Here is a 23,312-nt window from a genome sequence, read left to right as displayed (position 1 = left end):
ATGGGACCAAGATACCACCAGACGACTCAACCATGGTGCGGATCACCGTGGATTTACCCCCCTATGGCCTTCCCCATGCCATGCAGTGGCATAGCCAGGTGCAGGGAAGAGCGGGAATGGAAAAAAAAAAGGCGCCACCCGCTGCGGCACTTTTACTGACAGAGCAGCGCTCCCGGGTCTTCAGCGGCACCTCGGCGGCGGGACCTTCACTCGCTGTGCGGGTCTTCAGTGGCATTTCGACGATGAAGCTTCAGTGCCACCGAAGACACCCGGATGAGTAAAATTAAACAGGTGCCACTTGTGCTCGGTGGGGGAGCGGCCGCTCCCCCCCCAGCTACGCTACTGATGCCATGGGCGCATTGGGAACCCTGGGCATCTTACAGGGGTCCACATTCCAGGCCTTCCACAGCGCACAGACACAAACTGCGCTCTAACCCTGTGTCTCCCACGCCGCAGCGCATGGAGGCTCAGGATGTAGGAGAGTACACAGAAACTGGCACAGACCAAGAAACTACGTCTCCTGCTAACAATTCTTCTTCCTCCCTAGATGAGGCTATAATGCCCCCCTCCCACCAGCTTCGGCAGATGATTTCAAGTAGTTTCAGGACTGTTTAAGCAGGTCGCTCACAGCCAGGACATCCTCCTAGAGGAGGTGCAGACAAACCAATACAAGCTGGTACAAATACTACAACCATCATCTACCTCCAAAATCGCTCTTCCCTTCAACAATGCCATCTTAGATCCAGCGGAGACCGTTTGGCAGACACCAGCCTCAATTCCACCAACGTGCAAAAGAGCGGATAGAAAGTACTATGTACCCTCAAAGGGGCAGACTTTCTCTTTGCACATCCACCCCCCAACTCCTTAATGGTCAATGCTGCAAATCAACGTGGCAAATAACCACAGTTTAAATCAACATCACAGGAGAAAGAGCACAAGAGACTAGACCTGTTTGGGCGTAAAGTGTACTCTTCAGGCACCCTACAATTCAGAGTGGCCAATTATTCTGCATTGTTGGCAAAATACGACTACGATGACTACAGGAAACTTAGCTCGTTCACAGCAGAGCTCCCAGAGGAGAAACAGTCACAATTTCAAGCCATCATCAAGGAGGGTCAACTGATAGCCAAAACAGCCCTACTGGGTCACTAAACACCGTGGATATGGCAGCCAGAACCACGGCCAGAGTCGTAGTAATGTGCTGGGCATCCTGGCCACAGGTATACCCAAGGAACTCCAAACAAAGGTAGAAGACCTACCTTTCAATCGAGAAAAGCTTTTTTCAAAGTAAACTGATGAGGTGTTTCATTCGATGAAGGACTCTCGGGCCACCCTCCGCACTTTGGGGACATATATCCCACCTGTGAAGAGAAGGTACCAGCCGTATCAGAGACTTAGAGACTCCTCTAACAGCCGGCAACAACATCAGCCTTACAACAATCAATGGCAACGTTCACAGTGTCGACGAATGCCCCAGTCACAGGCGCCCACTTCCCAATCGGCTCCTCCAAAACCACAATTTTGAAAAGTTGGTCGAGGGTTTGAACAACCTCCCTCACAAGACAGCACCTATGCCTGACCCGTCCCCAATTTTTGGTCATTGACTTCTCCATTTTTTATCACATCTGAGCCTCAATAACATCGGACCAATGGATTTTAGAAATAGGTTGGGATATACTATCCCCTTTACCTCCCGATCACCTACCCTACTCCCTTCCACGTCCCTCTTCAGGAACCTTCTCACAAGCACCTGTTATGACAAGAAGTTGATCATCTTCTACAACTAGGTGCCGTGGAATAAGTTCCATCACAATTCATAGGGAAGGGATTCTACGCCCATTATTTCCTGACCCAGAAGAAGAACGGGCGATGGAGACTTATCCTGGACTTAAGGAAGCTCAACAAGTTTGTACGCTCCCAAAAGTTCAAAATGGTCACATTGGGCATGATTCTTCCAGGGCTGCAACAGGGAGCCCTCAATCTCCAAGATTCTTATTTCCATATCACCATTCATCCTGCTCACAGGAAATTTCTGCATTTCATGGTAGGACAGTAACACTTCCAGCAGAGTACTACCATTCGGCCTATCCACTCCACCAAGAGTTTTCTCCAAAACCCTAGCTGTGGTAGCAGCATTTCTATGCAAACAGGGAATTATGAACTTCTCCTACCTGTACGATTGCCTTCTCAAAGGCCCAACTTGACAAGAAACAATGGATGCAGTCCAGACCACTATCACACTGTTCTGGGAGCTAGGGTTACAAATAAACGAACGGAAATGGACTGTAATCCTGGTCCAAGAACTGGACTTCATTGGGGCACACCTCAATGCCATAGAAGCCAAGGCATCCCTGCCCCCAGCCAGATTCACAACTCTCACAAAGCTTATCTCCGAGGTATGAGCCAACCCCCAAATACAGACTTGTACTGTCCTGCAACTACTAGGACACATGGCAGCCACAACATTCATGGTATGACACACAAGACTACATATGCGGTGCCTACAGGGCTGGTTAAGCACAGTATACATACCCAGCAAACAGCATACACAAATGACTCGCAGTACCACCCAATGTCCTGGACTCTTTACCATGGTGGACAAGACTACAAAACATTTGTATAGGCATCAACTGGAAGACCCATCAATCATGATCACCACAGATGCCTCACTGATAGGTTGGGGCACACATATGAATCAACACACGATTCAAGGCAAATGGTCTCTGGTGGAGACTCAGTTACACATCAACTTACTAGAGCAGCATGTAGTCCGCAGTGCCTGCATATAAAGAACATATAAAGAACAAGTCCATTCGCATCATGACTGACAATATTGCATGCATGTTTTACATCAACCGCCAAGGAGGAGCTTGTTCACACTCGCTATGCACCGAAGCCATGAAACTATGGAACTGGTGCATACAACACAACATAAACATCTTGGCATCCTACCTACCCGGGTGTCAGAATGCGATGGTGGACACACTCAGCAGGTACTTCTCCCAAGACCACGAATGGGAGATGAATGACGAGGTTCTGAAATCAATCTTCAACCGGTGGCACATTCCCATTATCGACTTGTTTGCATCCCCAACGAACTGCACATGCGCAACATTCTGTATGCATGTGAGACTGGGACCACGATCACGGGGGAGGCGCAACTTGTATGCCTTTCTACTGATTCGACTTATATCACATGTGATACACAAGATGCGAACAGACAGGGCCAAGGTTATCCTCATAGTCCCGACATGGCCCAGACAAGCATGGTACCCTTACCTGAAGCACACAGTATATACATACAGCCCTGCATGGATACAAAATGCATATCTGCAGATGTAAAGCGGATATCTACGAAGTTGCCGGACTCTACCAGGAACTTTCTCTGTTTTCTCTACCTCATGTGACTCTCTTATTCAAAATAACTGTAGTATTTTACTAACGAAAGTGCTTAGAGTCTAACCCAGAGGTAGGCAACCTATGGCATGGGTGCCGAAGGCGGCACGCGAGCTGATTTTCAGTGGCTCTTACACTGCCCAGGTCCTGGTCACTGGTCCTTGGGTGCTCTGCATTTTAATTTAATTTTAAATGAAGCTTCTTAAACATTTTAAAAACCTTATTTACTTTACATACAACAATAGTTTAGTTCTATATTATAGACTTATAGAAAGAGACTTCTATTATAGACTTATAGAAAGAGACCTTCTAAAAATGTTAAAATGTATTACTGGCACGCGAAACCTTAAATTAGAGTTAATATATGAAGACTCGGCACACCACTTCTGAAAGGTTGCCGACCCCTGGTCAAACCTGTGAAGCATGCTACTTAGCATTATAGCACCTCCAAGGACACAGCCCTTAGCTAACATTAATGAAAAGACTTAAAATCAAGGTTAATTTGGGGGCAGCAAATATTAATTTATTTGATCCTTTATTGAAAAGATCAACCAAATAGTGCTCTGTGGTCATCTAATTGATTAAGGATTAGAGGTTATCAGTGTAATGACCACAGTGGCACACTCAGGTTTGTCACTTTCTAGGGACTTATTCTGGGCTCACCACTGTGAATATTTACTTGGGGAATTGCAGTAATTGTATGTGGAAAATAAGTTGTGTAATTACATTTGTATTTTTGCATGTGGTTTTTTTTGAAAATCAAGTTCCAAATTTGTGATGAGAAGTGGGGCTTGAGGCCACCAAGTTTGTTGTGAGACTTATCCAATGTATAGATTAACGAGGTTCTGCTCTGTGTGTGTGCATATCTGAGCAAAAGGTATAGGTTGTGTATCCGAAGAGAGAGAATATTATGTAAATCGTTCCATGTGCTCAAGTATTTATAAAACAAAAACAAGTAAAAACAAAACAAAACAGTTTTTAGCTGCAGTTTAAATGTAACTATAACAATAGCACAATGGTAATTTGCTATTAAATCTTAAGGGATTAGGCTGTTACTGTTTGTCTCCTAGATGCTATCTTAGCTGAGGCATTGGATGTAGGTATAATATCTGTCAACAAGAGTAGATTAAGATGCAGGGATATTTTTTTCCCCATGTTATTTGAGCTGGTTTCTCATGGGAAGCAGAACATGCCTTCAATAAACAGTGGTGTGTTTGAAGTATCGTATTGCCCTTTACTGGTCACTAGTGACTTGAAGGAGCAGCTTGTCTCTCCCTCGCAAGTGTTTGAGCACTGTTTTATTGTTTGGTAAAGGAAGCTTGGCAATGTGCCTTTGAAAGAACATTCGAGTTACTGTAGTAATATTGGTCAAAGGTCACTTAAATCATGTGTATCTACTTTATTATTTTCTAAATAACACCTCACCATGCATCTTGGCTGGTGTTGTGCAAGAAATCTCTTAAGGTTTATCGCTATCACTTGGGCTAGAATGGCCAATAATTACCTGCTACTGTTTCAGCAGTTTGGAATCATTATCTAGGATGGGCTTACAGGGAATAATCCCTTTTAGGCTTCACTTGTCTTTATTATGAAAATGAATCAGTAGGAATAGTCACATATGTTCACATCATGGCCCATATGTTTTGATGGTTCTGTAAATGTATGCTTTGGGTTAGATGCATTAAAGCTGTTAAGCATTTACCCAGCTACTAATCTTTTATTTCCTTAATGGAGATGAAGTGGACTGTGTTTGTTACATATAAATGGTATCTGAAGGAGTCTTCTTTTGGTACAAAAGTACAGTGAACAGTGGCATTTTAATTCCTGATTGCTGGAGTGTCTTTAAAACAAAGAAGGCCTATTAGAACCAAATTGTTTAGCATTATTATGTATTATTATGATTATTTGTTTTGGGATATTGCTACAAACTGCAGTGAGGTTTGGGGCCCACTTGGATTGTAAATTCTTTGAAGCAGGGACCACCTTTTTGTTGTGTTTGTACAGCACCTAGCACAATGGGGTCCTGGTCCATGACTGAGGCTCCTAGGTGGAGTCCTGTGCAGGACTAGCGTAGAGCCCTGCAGTGGGACTTGGATCCTACAGGTCCTGCAGGACTCACTGTCATAATAGTGGGAACGAGATTAAAAAAAGTCCCACACAGGGCTTTACTCCTAGGCACCATCACAATACAAATACTAGATGATGATGATGCTTAGGCACCATGCACACACACATAATGACAAACAGTCCCTGCTCCAAAGAATTTACAATCTAAGTAAGCTCTTCAGTTTGTACCATGATGAAATGTGTCTTTGTGAAACACAGGGAAGATCACCCCATGCTCATTTTTGTGCTGGTTTGGTTACAGTATAATCACATAATTTAAAGGGTTTATGCAGCCTAATGTCCTGTAACATTAGGAGTTATATTTGGGATATATATAAAGGTTGGAAAATTCAGAACAATAGCCCAAACTAGTTCTAGTATGCTCTTTCGTGCCTAGACAGTATTATCCTAAGTTCATATTGCCAAGAAACATACAAAATTAATAGGGTTTATTTTGCTATTCTCATAAAATGGCACATGTGCCCTCTGCTGGCTATGTATCTGCAGTGGATGAATGAACACTGTTCACAAAGGATGGTCCATAGCAGGGCAAATGCTGAGAGAGAAAATGTATCCAAATCCCCTCTCTGGCTTGGGTTTTATTGCATGGCTTCTGGTTTTACCCAAATTGACACCAGTTTTACAGAAGTCTGTAGCTGCATTCTTGCCTCTCACTTTTACAAATAGCTAACTAAAAAAATACAAACCCAGAAAAGTACAAAATTATAGAGGGTAGCTTCTCCTGTATTTTCCCAGAGCTCCCTGCACAACTTCTTTGCTTGTGTCTCATCTGACAGAGAAAACACCCTTATTTTAAGGTGTTAAGCCTAACTAGAGTGAGCTGCATGTAGCTGGCTCCCTGCTGGTAGTGTCTACCTGAGCTGCTGCTGAAATCTAAGCTGGGAATTCTCCTCAAAACTTCAGGCTGCCTGGCTTGGCAGGACCTTCCTAAGAACACCACTGGAGCAGGGTGTGGCAGAGCTCCATGATCCCTTGCAGGGGCTCCAAAAGACCTGTCCCATGGTCGAATACCAAAATTACATATTCACAAAGAATTTGCTAGTATTAGGGCTCTAGTTTGATCCAGCATCATCCAAGCCTGTTAGTACTTATAAATCCACAACGTTTCAGAGGTCATCAGGATGGTACATCCAATGTTGAGTGTATTAAATCCACCAGGGCTCTTTATAAAAAGCTATGGTCATCAAGCGAGGGAACAGAAACAAAGCCATTTGACTTGAGTGTCCGACTTCTGAGCAAGAGTAAAGAACATCATCCCTGACTCTCTTGCAGATTCTCAACAGAGACTGAGAGTTATTCAAAGTAATATATGTTTAATATTTTTAAATACAGAATATTTCCACAAAGCGAAGGCAGTTTCACAGATTTTTTTTTTTGAAAAAAATCCAATATATGCTGGGCTTTTTTCACTGAACACTCTTCAAGCAACTTTATTCAGAGAACTCTGACAACATGATGCTGGTGCACAAAGATGATTTACAGTTGGAAGGCACTATATTCTGCTGATAATTCATTATGCTTCAGTAGTGCTTTTGATTCAAACATATCAAAGCACATTACGAACAGCATTGCTGTTCCTCCTCCATGAAAACATAGAGGATTATAAAGGCCTGCTCTTACTCTCATTTAAGTCAGTTTGGGTTTCCCCTTTTGCTTCAGTCAGCACAGAATCAAGCAGGGCTATATAGCTGATTTCTACACTAGAAGACAAGGTGGAAGGACTGCAGTTGAAATTAAGGGAAACCAGGGAAGTTGAACAGGATAAATCACAAAGATGCAGCAGACTGAGACCACAAATGAGATCAAGTTGGAGGAAGATGATGGAAGAAAATATTAACATGGAAGGAAATAGCTATTCTCTCTCTCCCTATGAAGAATTTGAAGGGGATCATATTGAGAAGAGACTAAAGACAGACATCAAGCCAGAACTCAAAATAAATAATTATTTAAAGAGAGCCACTGGAGAAGAAAGATAAACTAGACTGATTGGTGATCCTCTAATGAGGAAGAGACAAGATCAGAGATGTGACAAGACAGACAAATAGCATCTTTATTAATACTGAGGTAGGGCGTTGTTTGTTTGGGGGAAGAATGAGGGTATGTTTTGGAGGTAAGAGGCTTTTCTGGAGTTTTTCCTTTTTTGTTATCTCCATTTGATTATTTAAAACTGCTGGCTGTTGGAGTTAATTTATTTGTGTTTTAATATTAATTTTGCCAGTGGTTATTGTAAGTCTGATTATTGGCAAGGCACTCAGCTTTTGTGTGGGCATTGTTTTTAAAAAATAAAGGATAACATCCCCTTTTTGTAGTCCATGAGGAAACTAACGACATAAGAAAAGGGAAATACAAAAGAATCAAGGACAACTTCAGGGACGTGAGAAGATAAATGATGATGTAGTTGAACTCAGGTACTTATCTTGGTTATGCTTTCCATGCCTAAGGCGAGGAGAAGACCAATGGATGTGCCAATAGTGTAGAAAGGAGGTGTTTGGGTTCACCAACTTTGGAATGCTTTTCATGTTGAGCAGTGGCTACAGTCTGTGTAAGCAGAAAGAGTAATAATAACTTTCTGGGATTAAGCCTCACAGCATTGTTTACTGTAGGTAGGCTTTAGACTAGGTATGACGTGCCTGGTGTTGGTATGTGTAACAGAGAATCTGGCATGTTCTTTTAATTTAAAAGTGAAAAGTATAGACCTTAAAAAATGGATATGGAAATATATCCCATCTCACCCTGCCTGACATGTTTCCTTTTCCTTTATTAAAAATGTATTACTCTGGAAACCTCTGATATTAAATAACTTGTTTCCAGTGGACTCCAATGGCTGTCATGACAATTTTTTATGTTTTTGATAAAGGCAGACAGTAGACATAATTGGACACTAGCAGCAACAAAAACTAATTTTTTCTGACCACCATGGAATATTGTGAGACATAACAATGCACAGCAGTCATTTAAATTACAGAGCTTGCTTTTGTTGTGGTCCGGAAAACACTGCTGTTAAAAAGGTGGTAGTGAGGGAACCAAACCGTGATCCTCCATCTTCTTTTAATAAAATGTTGTTATAATTAAGCTGCTAAACAGAGAGAGAAAAGTATTGTATCATTTAGTTTTTTAGTATTTTATCTGCTTGTTTAGTAAACTCCTTTCTAATAAGCTTATAAATTCTAACAAACCAAAATTTCTTTAATGTTCATTTTTATTAAAAATGTCATTCAGAGGAGTCTAAGGGTCTTGATGATTGGGTATGTAGGGTGGGAAACTGAGTCAGAAGTAAACCCAATTTAGGCTTAATCAATTTTCTCCTTTATTTATACAGTTTCAGACAGAATTACTGTTACTTAGTGTCTGGTCATAAATTTAAGATAGACAAGACAGAATAGGTAAATGGGCCCAAGTTACCACATTAAAGGGCACTGAGAAGTCCTTCCATTGCCTCCCCTGGTCTCCTGGTCTGGTCCTTCAGTCCCATCCTTCAGTTTCTGGTGCAGTGTTTCTCCAGTTTGGGCCCATGTTCACTTGGATCCTTATAAATCCTCATATTACAAATTATTTAATTTTTATCCAGTTGGCTTTTAGCATATCACCACTTGATTTTTTTTTTTATGTAACCCGTACATTACGCATGTCCAAACTTTATGCAACTTCTGCATTTTTCCTGCTGGCTTTGGTGTTTTTGGGTCATGTTATCCTGAGTCAGCCGGAAAAAGGTGTGTGTGGGGGTTAATTATCATTACTTGTTTTTGTACCTCTTAGTTACTACTTCCAGTATGATACACTATTGATCTTGCCAGCAACAATATAAATTTAAACAAATCAGCAATCTATATCAAAAAGAATTGGCAAAAACACACTCAGGTCAGGTAAGGTCTTGACCTAAATGTTACCTTATCTATACTCATTCACTATCCGTAATTTAAAAAAAGGTTTCAAAGCTCTTAATCTTATAATTAACAATCCTTCATTTTTATTTCTCTTTGAGTGTGCGTATGTGTATACATGTGTTACCCTTCTACCATTAAATCTATTGAGGGATGGGGTGGTGGGTACTCTATGATTCTTTAATGTTAGCATTTCTTTATCTTCTGTAAACATGTTAGGGGATTTTTATTACTCAAACTCCAGAACCTTGTATTTGTGTATTTCCAAACCTTGTCAGGTTTTTTTCTGTTACAGATTTTGAGGTGCTTGTGGTTTTGGGGTCTTGATATTTAGTTGCTTTTAATGATACCCCAACATAATTAAATTATTCCAGTTTCTTTGGCAAGAATTTTTCATTGCTATGTTTTACCTATGATTGGGGCTTATGATTCTGTAAATTTAGGCCCCAGTTCATCAAAGCACTTAAGCATATGCTTAGTTCTGAACACTTGAGCAATCCCATTACAGTGTAGCTAGCTAGTTTCTGGTGCAGTACAACAGCTTTAGTAAACAAACTGTTGTTAAGCTGCACAAATGGTTACCAGAGGCAGGCTCTGCGGAAATGAACAGCCGGATACCAATTTACCAATGGGTAGAAAATGAAGTTGTTGTTATTAAGACCACTTATCTTGTCTTGATTTCAGCTGTGAAATTTCCAGTCTGAGTTTTAAGCTAGAATATTTCCTAGATAAATTCCTTTGTTTAAAAAAAATGCTTGTCTATAAAGATTGGGTCCAAATCTACTCTGTTGCCCGACTGCAGCTACCTTGACTAATAACCCCACCTTCCATCCCTCCTTAAAACTCGCTACTTTGATTAACCTGCCACAACTAATTTCCATTTTTGTCATTTACTTCTGTTCTTGTGTGTAACATAGCACTTCTAAAATAGAACTTGAATTTAAAGAAAAAACAAACGAATTTCGAACTATCAAGCCAAACCACAATTGCAAATAAAAACAAACTAAATCACTCTATTCTGTTGCATCCCTTGTTTGTTATATGTTTAGTTTAGGGCCCAAACCTGCCAACGGCTATTAAGTGTAGTGCTTCCTATTGGGAATAATGCACTGACCTCACTCGGATCAATTTATCAATTCAGTAACATTTGAATATTGAAATAGCATCCATCAGCATAGTATCTAAGTGCTGCTGTAAACTAATCATAGCAGTGAGTATTGTACTTGGGTGTTTGTAGGATCAGCCCATTAATTTGTAAACTCTTCGGAGCATATGAACATTGTCTTATGCTTGTAAAGCACTATAACTTGCATGACACTGCAGAAATTGTAATTGAATTCAGTGGCATTTCAATTGTGTGGCTGAAGCAGAGTTTGACCCATTAAACTTAATACTATTCTATTCAAAAACTTTCAAGTACTCCTTCAGTTAGCTAGATTGTCTTTAGCTTTAGTATTTTATTTTTCTTTGGACAGTTAAGTACAGTACAAAAAAGATCATTTGTCTTTATTCTTAAAATGCTAGCGATGGATGTAAATAACATTCTTGTTAAATTAATTCTAATATAACGTAAGTCCTGTTCGGTTTGTCATGCAGGTTAGTATCCAGCCTTCTGAATGGCACCGCTCTCTCCTTCTTCCTCAGTGCTGGCTGGGATTTATGAGTAGAACATACCATGCAGTTTTACAGGTAATTTGAGTTGTGTGGTGTTTTGTGTATTTTCAGTTTTACAATCAAGGACTTCCCTGCAAATATCAAAATTTTTTTAGAAAGACTTTGCATTTCAACTTGAATGCAAGAAAATTAAATAAACATAAGGCAAGTCTTCAGGTTAAAGGTTGATAAGAGTTCAGCCACAGCCAGCGTCTGATGAAGGCAAATTTTGCACAGGTCTGGTGCAAAATCCTGCTCAAGAATTGACACCCCTAGGCTTACTCCTGTTCAGAGTCCCACTGGAGTCAATGGTTCAGACTGTGTATCACTGTTAGAATTTCGGCTCTGACCTTGAATTTTAATAAATTATTCATTACTGAAAGGAATTGTAAGAAAATACTGGAGAGTGGGACAATCTGGATAGAAAAGAAACGGAGCTCCCCTTCCAAAAAAAAAAAAAGTTTCATATAAGTCTTTTTTCTCCACCCACACCCACACCCACCCTTTCTCTTTGTAATCCTTTGTTTCAGTCAGGACTAGAAAGAGAAATGCTGTCGTATTATAAGAGAGACTGTACTGGCAGTATTTCTGACCCACCCCAAAGCAGGAAGTACTGGAAATTTGACCAGAGAATCTGTTCCAGTGAGATTATGCAGCCTGATTTCCAGACCACAGAGGTTCCAATCTATAAAATTGTAGCAATAAATAGCTTCCCTGTCAAAAGCAATGTATGGTTGGCTTTGTCCTGCTATCAGGGATGATTCATGTTTTCTCCCCATGTATGTCAAGTGATACTGGACACTTTCATAGTCTGAGCAGCTCAGACTGCTGAGTAAATTCCAAACGTTTCATGGAAGTATCGTCTTTGGTGAGGTAATGTAACAGAATTTATACATGAATGAGGGACCATTAGAGATACCATTTTCAAAGCAAATCACTTTTTAGTTAGCAGCAAAATGTCAGGTTTAAACACAGCCTTGTTACAAAACAGAACTAGCAAACCTACTTTTTAAATAGTAATTTTAGGTCTTAACTATACAGAGTAGTACTTGTTGCCTATATTTTGTTATCCTTTTCTTTCATCCGTCTACCTCGAACACTAAGATTTTGTGAGAAGAACAGCTTTTATCAGCTCTGCTTCTGAAATCCTCTCTAGGATTTTCTGTCATTTACTGGAGCATTGAAGCATATCGTTGTAACTTTGAAGTCTGCTCCCATGTATTTACTTGCTCTTTTCAGAGAACTAGAATAATAATTATACCTTATGCTTCTGTAGCACTTTTCATCTGATGCTGTCAAAGCACTTTACAAATATAAGTTACCATAATATGCCTGTGAGGAAGTGAGGGAGTTATATTCCCATTTTACATATTGAGGACTGAGGCACAGAGCGCCTAAGGGCTCAGTCCTGCAAGGTGCTGAGCACTCTACCCAATCTAGCAAAACACGTAAGTATGTGTTTTGCTTTAAGCACTTGAGAAGTCCCATTAAGAGTATGTGTACATGCTTAAGTGCCTTGCAGGATTGAGCCTTAAAGGTATGTTTACACTGTAGCTGGGAGTGAACCTTCTAGCCCAGGTAGACAATCTTGTACTAGCGGACAGGTGGTGCTAATAATAGCAGTGTGGATGTTGCTGCACGGGCAGAGACTCCGGCTCGCCACCCAAGCTCGGACCCAAGGGGTCAAGTAAGCTTGCACTCGAGTGGCTAGCCTGAGCCTCCATGGGTGCAGCAACATCCATTTCACTATTTTTAGTAGGTCGGCTCAAGCCCCACTCGAGTCTGTTTATTGGGGCTGGGAGGCACGCTCCCAACTGCAGTGTAAATATTCCCACCGTGACTACGGTCATACAGGCCTGAACTTAGCAATGTGCACAAATACATGCTTAGGTTCTTGTGGAATTGGAATGGACTTAAGCATGTGTTTAAAGTTGAGGATGTGTTTAGATGCTCTGCTGAATCTGGATCATAGAGAATCAGTGGCAGAGCTGGGAATGGAACGTAGGAGACCTGACTCCTGGTCCTGTCTATAACTACTATGATCAGACTTCTTTATTTAGTCTTAGTGCTTGTTTGTAAGGAGTTTTAGTGCATAGTAAGACAGAATGTGAATCTACAGCAAACGAGCTGGCCATGTGACCTTGCTGCCACACACTAACAGTTCCACAGTGTGCTTGAAATGGAAGTGGGTCAGAACATATTATGGATTCTGTTGTTGTGCACTAGAAGTTTCATGGTGTGCTTTGACGTACTCCCCTTTTAAGCACACTGTGGAACTTCTAGTGCGCAGCAGCAGCAGGGTCCACGTGGTCAGTTAGTGCGTGGCAAGCTAGCTCGCCGAAGATTCACACCGTGGCTTGCCATGCACTAACTCTTTGTGTAGACAAGCCCTGATTCACATTTTGTGAATGCCATTTGGATTTTGCAGAGATTACTCTCTTGTGTTCTCAAGTTTTCATGATTATCCCACGTAAAGATGTTGAATGTTTGAAAAACAGTGCTTGTGCTCATATATTTTTTCCATCAAGACTTAATAAAATCAGTGGTTGTCTTGGGGGTGGAAGCTAAACCTAGACACCCATTCTCAGTCTCCTACTGAACAGATTTGCCTAACACCTTCCAATCAGTCCTCCTCAGATCATAAAAGCATCCCATAAACCACTGTGGTGAATCCAACAACACATCCTTTGAGGCACAGCTAGAACTGGCATGAAGGATTGCAAAGAGGATAGTGAGTAAAAGGTTGAGAAATTCTGGTTTAAATGATGCATTAAGTAAACAATAGGTTTTGCTGCTGTTGTACCTTTGAGGTAGTTGGTTTCCAAATCTTCTTCCCTGTGGGATACAAGTTTGTTGATCCTTCTTTGTTATGAGGGAATAAGTTTCCTTCCATCGTTAGGAAGCTGGAGCCATTATTTCTATCTATAGCAACCACTCCACTCTTCCCAGAATCAAAAATTGCAATTCTTTCACATAATACATTGTATATTACAATGGGATGTAGTATCAAGAACAATTAGGTCCAGTCATGATATGGATCTCAAGGGAAAGGTTACATCTGTTGCACAAGTGTTCCCTGCAGAAATCTCAGGATTATTACCCATGCAAGATCTCCTTCTGATTTATGTTGTGATTCTGCAGGGGAGACAGGCAGAGCTGGAGATGCAGTTAAAACATGGAAAAGAGGATCCTGAAGAGGTGCAGTACAAACAATTTACAGCCTGGCTCTGGTAAGAGAATGACTGTCTGCTCCTCATCACTTGTAACTGCAAGTGAGGGGGGCAAAAGGGTGGGGATACTTCAAAGGCTTTAATGTTGCAAGTTTAATCATCAGTATGAGTGCTAATGAGAAAAAACAGATATGATCTCTAATTTTAAAAAAGATGGAGAGAAGAGAGTGTAGGTAAGGATGCTTATATTCACAGGTAGCTAACCCTTTGCAGTAGTGACAGTAGCTGGAAGGAATTGAAAACTGCAGTTATTTTATATCCTGTTATATGAAAACCTTTTGCTCAGTGCATAATTGAGTAACAGAGACAAAAATTATGCTGTCTTTATTGAGTATGACTTTGTCATGTCAAAGCTTACATTACAAGACAGTCTTGGAGGAGGGAGGTTGGGGGTGCATTCTCAGATACCATGATGATGGGCACAATATAAAACTTAAGGGTGTGTAAGGGTGTGTGTGTGTGTGTGTGTGTGTGTGTGTTTTTAAAGATGTGTACTCTTGTCCAAATCTTCAGCTCTTGTATATTAGTGTAGTTCCATTGAAGTCAATGGAGCTATGTTGCTTTTCCAGCAGATGAGGATTTAGTCATGTGTTTGTTATAGATGTCTTTATTTCTCTCTCTCTCTCTCTGTATTTTATATGTATGTGTACACATTCACATATACACAGTCAGGATGGTCCTTACAATAAATTTAAACCGTGAGTTGGTATAAAGTCTTATTTGATAAGGAAAATGTAATTTCTTAGTTATTTTATTCAACTAAGCACTGAGTATATGGTAGATAAAATAGGCCTGATTCTCTCTTCTCTTGAAGGAGATTTTTGCCAATGGCACTGTATTTGATCCTCTGTATCCCATAAGGTATAAAGAGAAAAGTGTATGCTCTCCTAGAACTTCTGAGGTAGGGTGGAAGTAGAAGACATTCTTGCAAAATTGCATTTTAGGTCAGGGGACCAACAAAATCTGCCTTAACCTCCTCTCCCCAGTGTTTGTAATTGCTTAACCTAAGCTATTAAATTTAACAGTTTTTTAAAAAGTGATTTAAATTTATGCAGGTTCAGATGCAAGTGCTAAGTCAGCAAAGGAACTGGGCTCCCAGTTGTAAGGTTGAGTCTCTCTAGGCCCTTCCTCACGGACTCAGTCCTGTAAGGTGCTGAATACCCTCAATTCTTATTGACTTAAAAAGAGATTTGAGGGCGCTGTGCACCTTACAGGATCAGATGAGGGTAAAAGGAGGGGCCAGCACTCAGAGGACATATTAGGTATTTATCAGTATTGCCCGCCCTGAAATCTGACCTTGAGATTTGCTATAGTGGAGAGGGCAATACTGAATTTTACTGTTTAATGCATTTTTGCACCATTATATTGGTTGTGCCATTCAGTGTAAATGCTTTCAACTTAGGTGGGGTTTTTTTAGTGACTGTGCAAAAACAAATATTGTGCTTAAAATGAAACATTGATTTTATTCTTTAAAGTATGAGTGACCTATACACTTTGTTTTATAGCTACAATTTCAAACATTTTATTATGTGTTGTAGAAATTTGATTGAAGGATAGATATCTTTTTGGGTTGGATGACAGTCCTAGTTAAGATTTACTACTTCATATTGTAAATTGTGGTGTATGGGATTTATATATTAAAAAAAACTTGTCAATATAAAAGATTAATGGCAGTTCATCCTGTGGATATGAATGCAAAACTAAACAAATGAAGTCAAGTAATGTGTTGTAAATTGATCACAGTAACATAGAAAGTATTCTAAGTGACCCTATATCTTTCATTTCAATAAATTTAGACTATTGCACCACCTGGTAGCTTAAGCACACATAGTTGTGTTCTGGACTATAATAAATGTTGGATAAATTGTTATAGTTCTCCATTGTAGAATATTTTCATTTTATTAGGCTGGGGCGTAGAACATCGACCTGGAAAGCTATCTGCAATAGCTAGATGATCAGATTTATGGCTGCTGCATGAACTTGTATTTTCCACAATGTAGTATAAAATCAGATAAGAGCCTTTTTAGAGGACAGTTTTAATGGATTTAAGGATGTGAAAAATGCAAGATGGTATGTGACAATTTTTACTAGTTTACACTAAGTTTTATAAAATAAGTATTGGATGTGATGTTTGCTAACATAGAGTGGTCAATTGGAGGACTAGAGGGAAAATGCGTCATGGACAAGTTCATGCTGCAATGTAAAGTATAATGTGCTAACTTTACTTTTTGTCTCTTCTGCAGGGTCAGAGACATGCTGACTGATGTTATCAAGGGTGCTTCAAAGTAAGAATTGTTCCTTTATTAGAGGCTAGAGAGTGATTTCCTTTGGATTTTTTTCATTGTGGGTGATGCAAGCCAATATTTCCTATTGATGTGATTTCAACTCATAGCCACAAGTATAATGATAGGAGCTTTTCCTCCATGTACTGCATTGTATAGTTGTCTAGGTGCATTTTCTGAAGAATTGGGCATAGGCTGCTCAAAAGGCAGAATACCACTCTATGCCCTGTTGGTCCAATCTTGTATGGCAAAGAATTTTCCTTAAGTCATTCTTTTTATAATTTTATTCCTCTCAGCTGTCTCTGGGGTGGAGCATCACCTCTTCAAAGCTAACCCACTGTCTCTCACTCTTAAGAGTTCCTGCTTGTGTCCAGACCCCTCTCCCTCCTGAAGGTAGATGCAAATACATATTTTCAGGCGGTCACTGGCATGTTAGCTCATGGCATTGGGTTAGCAGTGAACACTCTGGTTCCACCCTCAAACACCACTGAAAGGCTTTAGGAATGGTTGCTAGTATGCTAGTAGCTTGATTTCTTCCCTGCGTACACATACTTCACTGTGCTCTGTGGTTGGTTAACCTGGATAACAGCTTCTTGTACTCGACCAGACAGGTGCCAAAAGCCACGAATCTGGATAAAAATAACTCTTAAAATCATGGGCTCTGCCATGGAGATCGCAGCAGTGCTAGAACCACATTGCTGTTTATCATAGACTGATTCAGAGGGTTGTACCTGCTTGAGCTGCAGAGAAGATTAGTCTTAAATATATTGGGAAATTCAGAGTTCTGGCAGTTCTAGATATTCAAATTTTCTGTAAAGATTTTGAAGGTTTTTGCCTTTTTAACCATGCAACTGTTTTTGGTGAATGCTGCTGTTGGAAATGTTCACATCCACATGCTTCCCTGCCAATCTACCTTCAGGTAGTTCACTCCTGGGTTGAGGAGGAGATGAAGAAGAGGAACTGATTAAAATTGAACTCTATATTTTAGCTACTCATTAAATGCTAAATGCCTATGAAAAGTTAGAGAAGTAAAGGTTGAAATCCTTTGTGTAACTACTATAAAAAGCAAGATACAATACAGGGACATAATGAACTCTCAGAATGTCATTTCCTGGCTTTAAGTAACAAGAGCCAATGTATTGAAAAAGGAAGTACAAGGTTTTTGTCATGAAAATAGTTCACTGGTCAAATTAGTTCATTAGGTAACTTTTTACTGTTGGTTCCTGGGGTTACACTCTCTTCATGGCTAGCTTCAAGGGATTTCCCATGGACAGACCATGCCGCTGGAGCTTTTGCTATGTTTTGTGTTTATTTCCTAGTCTAACTTCAGTAAATTCCAGGATAGAATGGTCTAGTCTTTGAAACATTTTTGATTTTTCTCATAGAACCTAGTGGTTTGTGGGTCTGTGGCATTGGTCTTTATGCTGACAGGCTGATATTTTGTTCTATGACAGTAGAATGTTTTTTATGAATTTAAGGCATCCGGGGGGAGGAGGGGCAGTTTAAAAGTGTCTGACAGTTGAGTCATTTTAGAGTGCAACCACTGTCACTAGCAATAGACATAAAAATAAATGACTACACCAATAAATTCGGAAGTGATTTAAGGTAACATAAGAAGAATACTCTGAGAAATGAACTAGCCACCTAATCAAAATTATTTTAACTATCTCTGATCCAGAGTGGTCTAGGTTTAGTGTCCCAGAGCTGAAAAGTTAGTGACATTCCATTAAGACGTTCATCTGCCTTATCAAAAAACTATTTTCAGATACAAAAAGAAATCTCTAAAGACAGGAGAATGGGTTTGAGCTTTCAGAGTAGTACATATTTACAGTAGTAGTTGAGTAGTCTTTCTGGATATGCAATACAGTGATGCAGTGTGTAAAAACGGAAACTGAACTGTAGAATACTTCATCTAACCAGTACTGTACATTACATCAGCATCCAGTATGATGGTATTTCACATGTTCTATTCTACATAATACCTAAAAGACTACAGGATGACAGAGAAGTACTTGGAGCCTATCTTTGTAGTCCTTTTTCTAGACATAATCTGAATGCCAATATCTTTGTTTTAGGAAAATCTTAAGAAAAAGTATCTCACAAGAGTACCTGTTCCCTAGCAATTTTCAAAATCAAGATGATCGCAATCTAAATTTTAATTGATGGGAAAACTTGGATATGAAAACCCAGTTTTCCTCTTCCTCATTTCCAGCACATACACAAGCACAGAACCTCAAAAGTGCTTAACAGTGGCTCTAGTGCATTTTAGCATAATTCAGATTTAAAAGTGTCAGTGCTGGCCACAACTCTAGTTGCACCTGATGTCTCACAAGGTAAAAAAGTTGGTGCTGGTTTTCTCCCTATAATTTCACTGACATTTAGGAATTTTTTATGCATTTTAACCTTGCAGACATGATTACTGCTTCACTGCCTGATTCCTATATGCCGAAAGAGTATGGCTAAGCAACTCGTGCACCTAAACTCCAGAGCTACTGGAAACTGATCTGTTTATAACAAGAAACTTTTAAATACCAAAATACTGAGGGAGCGTACATTTATCCAGCATTGTCAGCAAATCCTGTGCACAGCTGTGAGAGTGTTCCAATCTGTGTACCAGGGAAGAGTTGCATTTCTGTGCTAGCACATACTGGAACTTTTCTTTATTACATTTGTATGAAATCTTAATGCTGTGTGGTAATCATGCCACACAACACTTAGCTGCATAAAGCTTTGTAGCCAGGTAAGACTGTGGCTTGTTTTGTGGCGAGGTGTGTGTGTGTGTGTGTGTGTATGCGCGCGCGCGTACCGCTGCTGCTACTGTAATAAGCACCTACCTCTCCAAGCATTGCACGCTTTTGGAAGAGTGTGGCTGCTAGATTCAGCCATGTTAAGATTTTTGCAAGATTAGTACCACCATCAGACAAATTTATATAGAAAGAATTTTAGATCTTTTCAGCAAAAGCAAAATATATAAATGGTGTGAGGTAGACTATTTAGCTTCAAAAGACTTTCTTTAGTTGCAGCAATAGTCTCTCTCTCTCTCTCTCATATACATATACACACATGTTTGTGTTAGGCTTTGGATGACAAAGGAAAAAAGAAAACTATTGAAACAGTAAGCATAGTTTCCTCCCATCTGACTGTGATGTGAGGGTGAGATGTGGGGCACTTCCATTGGGTGGGTAAACCATCTGAGATAGTAGTTAACTTTGAGAATCTTGCTGAAAGGTTGGTATTTGCTATACAGAACTCTGGTGGCATGTGCTTTCCCAATTATTAGTCTGTTTCATTATCTCGATCTCTTATGTCTCATTAATTACTGTTTATTCTTTTCAATAGGGACAGCCCAGTGGTGAAAGGAAACTCTATCTTAGCTTTAACTGGCCTTGCAGTTGCTGTGGCAAAATATGAAAATAGCCTTTCTTCAGACACTGAAGTAGGACCAGAGGTGAGTTAAACCTTAGAAACACCGTTTTGTCATCTTAATGTGACTTACAATCAAAACAAAAGCACTGGGAGGTTGCATGGCTGAGAGGTCTGATAATGGAATGCAGAACCCCTCACTCTCTCATCTGTTCATATCTAGTCCTGCTCAGTAGTGACCATCTGCTAGCTCTGCTCTGTGCGAAATGAGCTTGGTGGTCTCAATCTGAGTGTGTCCTCCCCACACAAAACGCCACAGTTGACACATTTGTTGTCAGTAGTGTCAGAGCAGAGAAAGATCCAGTAGATGTTGAGGCTCCCCCACCTGCTTTTTCCAGATCAGACTTAATAAAATGTTTTGAGAGAGTTTGCAGTGCCTCTGCCTGTGCTCTACCTGTACTGCAGCTCAATAGAGGACTTCACTTTCTGGGACTGGCAATTTGGCACTTGTCATGATCTCTAAATTCACACCTGGAAAAGATCATTTGTTTTAGAAATAGATATATCCACAGTGGGTGTGGGTGTGTGATTTATGTATATAAATAATTACATTCACAACTTTAGTCCTTGTGTCCTCTGCCTCAGAGTATTGGCACTGGCATTCTTATGTTGACCTCAAATACTTAACCTTGGTGCATTATTTGGTCAGGAAAGGAGAACACCTGTTCTGCATGAAGATCATTATTAACATGAACCTATTTTTCAGCTAATAAAGTGATGATGGAGTTGCTGGTATTTCCCAGTGTAACACAGTATAAATTGATAGATAGTTTGGCTCAAGAAGCTGCTTGTAACACTTTACATAACAGAAAATATAACTAGGAGGAGAGGGAAATGTGGATTGTAGCTAAATGTGAAAAGTAGAATTATTATGCCCAACTTTTCAGTGTAATAGAAACACCACAAACTAGTAGTCTGAATCTGTCTTATGTTAATTACCTTCCCACTGGATCTGTATGGGTTGGAAGAACTGTAAAGGGCCCCAGCAGCTGGGAATGCCACACACTGTTCTGCACTGACCACTCTGTCCAGGTCAGGAACAGTTTCGACAGGTGCTGGAAGGACAGTAATTCAGCCTTTTTATTGATGAAAAACATGGTGATGATGCAAAGCCTTAAGGAGGTTAAAGCGGGGAAAAAAAGTATGTATCTTTAAGACTCAAAGGACTTCAGAGTGAGAGGAATGAAGATTTATTTGATACATTGTGGTCTCCCAGTATTCTTGCCCCAATGCCAGAAAACTCTGCCTGTTGTCTCCATCATGTAGCTGGTTTTCAACATGTTGACTTCCTGAAGATTCTTCTGAAACCCAGTCTCCATTAGGTTACTATGGTATCCTGCTACGAGGTCAATCTTTGTCATAGTTATTTGGACTCCCTGTTAATATTTGTTTCATTCTTTCATTTTTAGTGTTTTTACTTTGGTTAATAGCAGCTGTCAGAAAAGGGTGGAGCATTTTACAGTAGTGTGTGTTTGAGATTTTGCCTGTGTGGCCAAAATGTTGAAGACCCTACGTATGTAAGCTCCAAAGAAGGCTGGAACTTGAATTTGATTTAAACAACTTATGTTTTCAGAAAGTTAGCCTTACTCTCAGAGGTGTGACATTTGCACTTATTAGGGAATTGAGGACACAGCTAAAGAGCTACAGAGCCTTTTCACTTATGGGACACCAGTTTGGCTCTAGATCAGCTCAGTGGCAGTTAAAAGTTGTTTCCACCTAATGGAAGTTTTGGAAGTTTCTGTATGAGAGGTGTGGGGTGTGTCCCATTCCATATTCCATATCACAAACTCATTCCCATCTCTTTTCACTAGATTTTAAGCTCTTTGGGGTAAGGGCAATCTCTTATGAAAGTGTTTGTGCAGTGCCTAGCACGATGGCTGGTTGGATTCTCTAGCAAGAGCTCCTGAAACAGGGACAAAAATTGCATTGTGTGATTAATTTGTAAGAATTGGCAACACAGTAAATTGCCACAGACAATTATGGGTAGGAAGAGTTCAAAAAATCAGAAAACAGACCCGAAAGCCATGATTTTAGCATTACACAATTTTTGCACTTTTTGGGTTGGCAATACTGAATTTTTGATATGAGTAACCTTCAGGAGCCTTTCCAGTCAGTTCTACCAGGAAAACAAGTAGGGAAGCATTAGTAAATAGCCCCCTTAGAGAACTGACTTCTGAATTGTGGGAAAAACTACATCTATATCTCAGTATGTTTGTTCAACTGTGGTTTTAAACACATCTTATCAAGCTAATGAGAAAAAAATATAATGACATATGTTCTGTCTGCAAGTTCCTGGGTCATGGTAGTGGAAATAGTACTTCTGGGAAATGGAATTAAGTTCTTCTCCATAAGGGGTGCCAGAGAACAAATTCAATCAAGTGAATTCATATAATATTTGTATCCTGAACAACCACAACTACTATCCACTTACAGCTACTAAATTAACTTGTTATAACATGGAATACTGAAATAGGGCCATGTGATTTCCTATTCCAAACAATAGGCTTTTTTCATCTTTTCTCAAGTGGAATAATAATCTTTGTTCTGTCCTGGGTTCTATTTCTAGCTCTGTCACAGTCTTTAGGGGATCTTTGGCAAGTCTCAATGTGGCTGAGCCCGTTTCTTGAGTTGTAGAGTGTCCCAGACATATTTTAAGGCTGGCTTTGTTCCTTTTGTAAAGCACCTTGAGAGACTAGGGTGGAGAGCACTACATAAGCACACAATATTTGTTATTATTTTGCTAACAATGTTATGACTGAGGCACATACTGCTTCCTATTTCTGAGAAAATTGTCTATTATCCATTTTATTTCTGTCTCGAGGGGAAAAGGACTTTTTAGGACAGATTTCCAGAAGGGAAATTACAGTCTGTTACTGGGGGCATGGATCAGGGTACTGTATTGTTAGAGGTACCATCCATACATGGCACGCTTTAATCCATGCATCATTTATTGCATTGGTAAATTGCACTTCCTGTGTCATAGTGACACCTCAGTTTACTGTTTATTTTGTGTGTATGTTCTGTTTATGTGTCTGTTTTAATACATTCTGTTCTTGCTACAGCACAAACCATTAAACAGAATATGAAAAGGCGCCGTTTGACTGAGACACAAGTTGTGGTCCTGTCTGCCCATATATAGTGGCTACCCACATAAAATTGAAGACCCCATGTCGTTTTTCAAGAAATGAAAAATATTTAACTATAGTGTCCTTGGAGAATATCATGTTTCAGGCTGAAAATTTTCAAGATTTCGACTACATGACTTTTGTTTCCACATTTAATTTATGCCGGGCTCTAGGAGAATTGATACAGCTAGTTAC

At 39.9% G+C, this 23,312-nt stretch overlaps 1 protein-coding gene across 1 annotated transcript in view; it reads left to right on the top strand.

Annotated features, from left to right (window-relative positions):
- FOCAD (focadhesin) overlaps nt 1–23,312 on the top strand; it is a 194,394-nt gene that overhangs the window by 133,441 nt on the left and 37,641 nt on the right. Inside the window, exons 22-25 of the mRNA XM_034774465.1 lie at nt 11,001–11,093; nt 14,199–14,287; nt 16,531–16,572; nt 19,909–20,017. Coding sequence (XP_034630356.1) covers nt 11,001–11,093; nt 14,199–14,287; nt 16,531–16,572; nt 19,909–20,017 — 333 coding nt within the window. The remainder of the gene's footprint in view (nt 1–11,000; nt 11,094–14,198; nt 14,288–16,530; nt 16,573–19,908; nt 20,018–23,312) is intronic.

This window comes from Trachemys scripta, chromosome 6 (assembly GCF_013100865.1).
Source record: "Trachemys scripta elegans isolate TJP31775 chromosome 6, CAS_Tse_1.0, whole genome shotgun sequence".
In the NCBI taxonomy this organism is placed as follows: Eukaryota; Metazoa; Chordata; order Testudines; family Emydidae; genus Trachemys; species Trachemys scripta.
The sequence above is the reverse complement of the archived record's forward strand: the minus strand, read 5'-3'. Positions and strand labels throughout refer to the sequence as shown.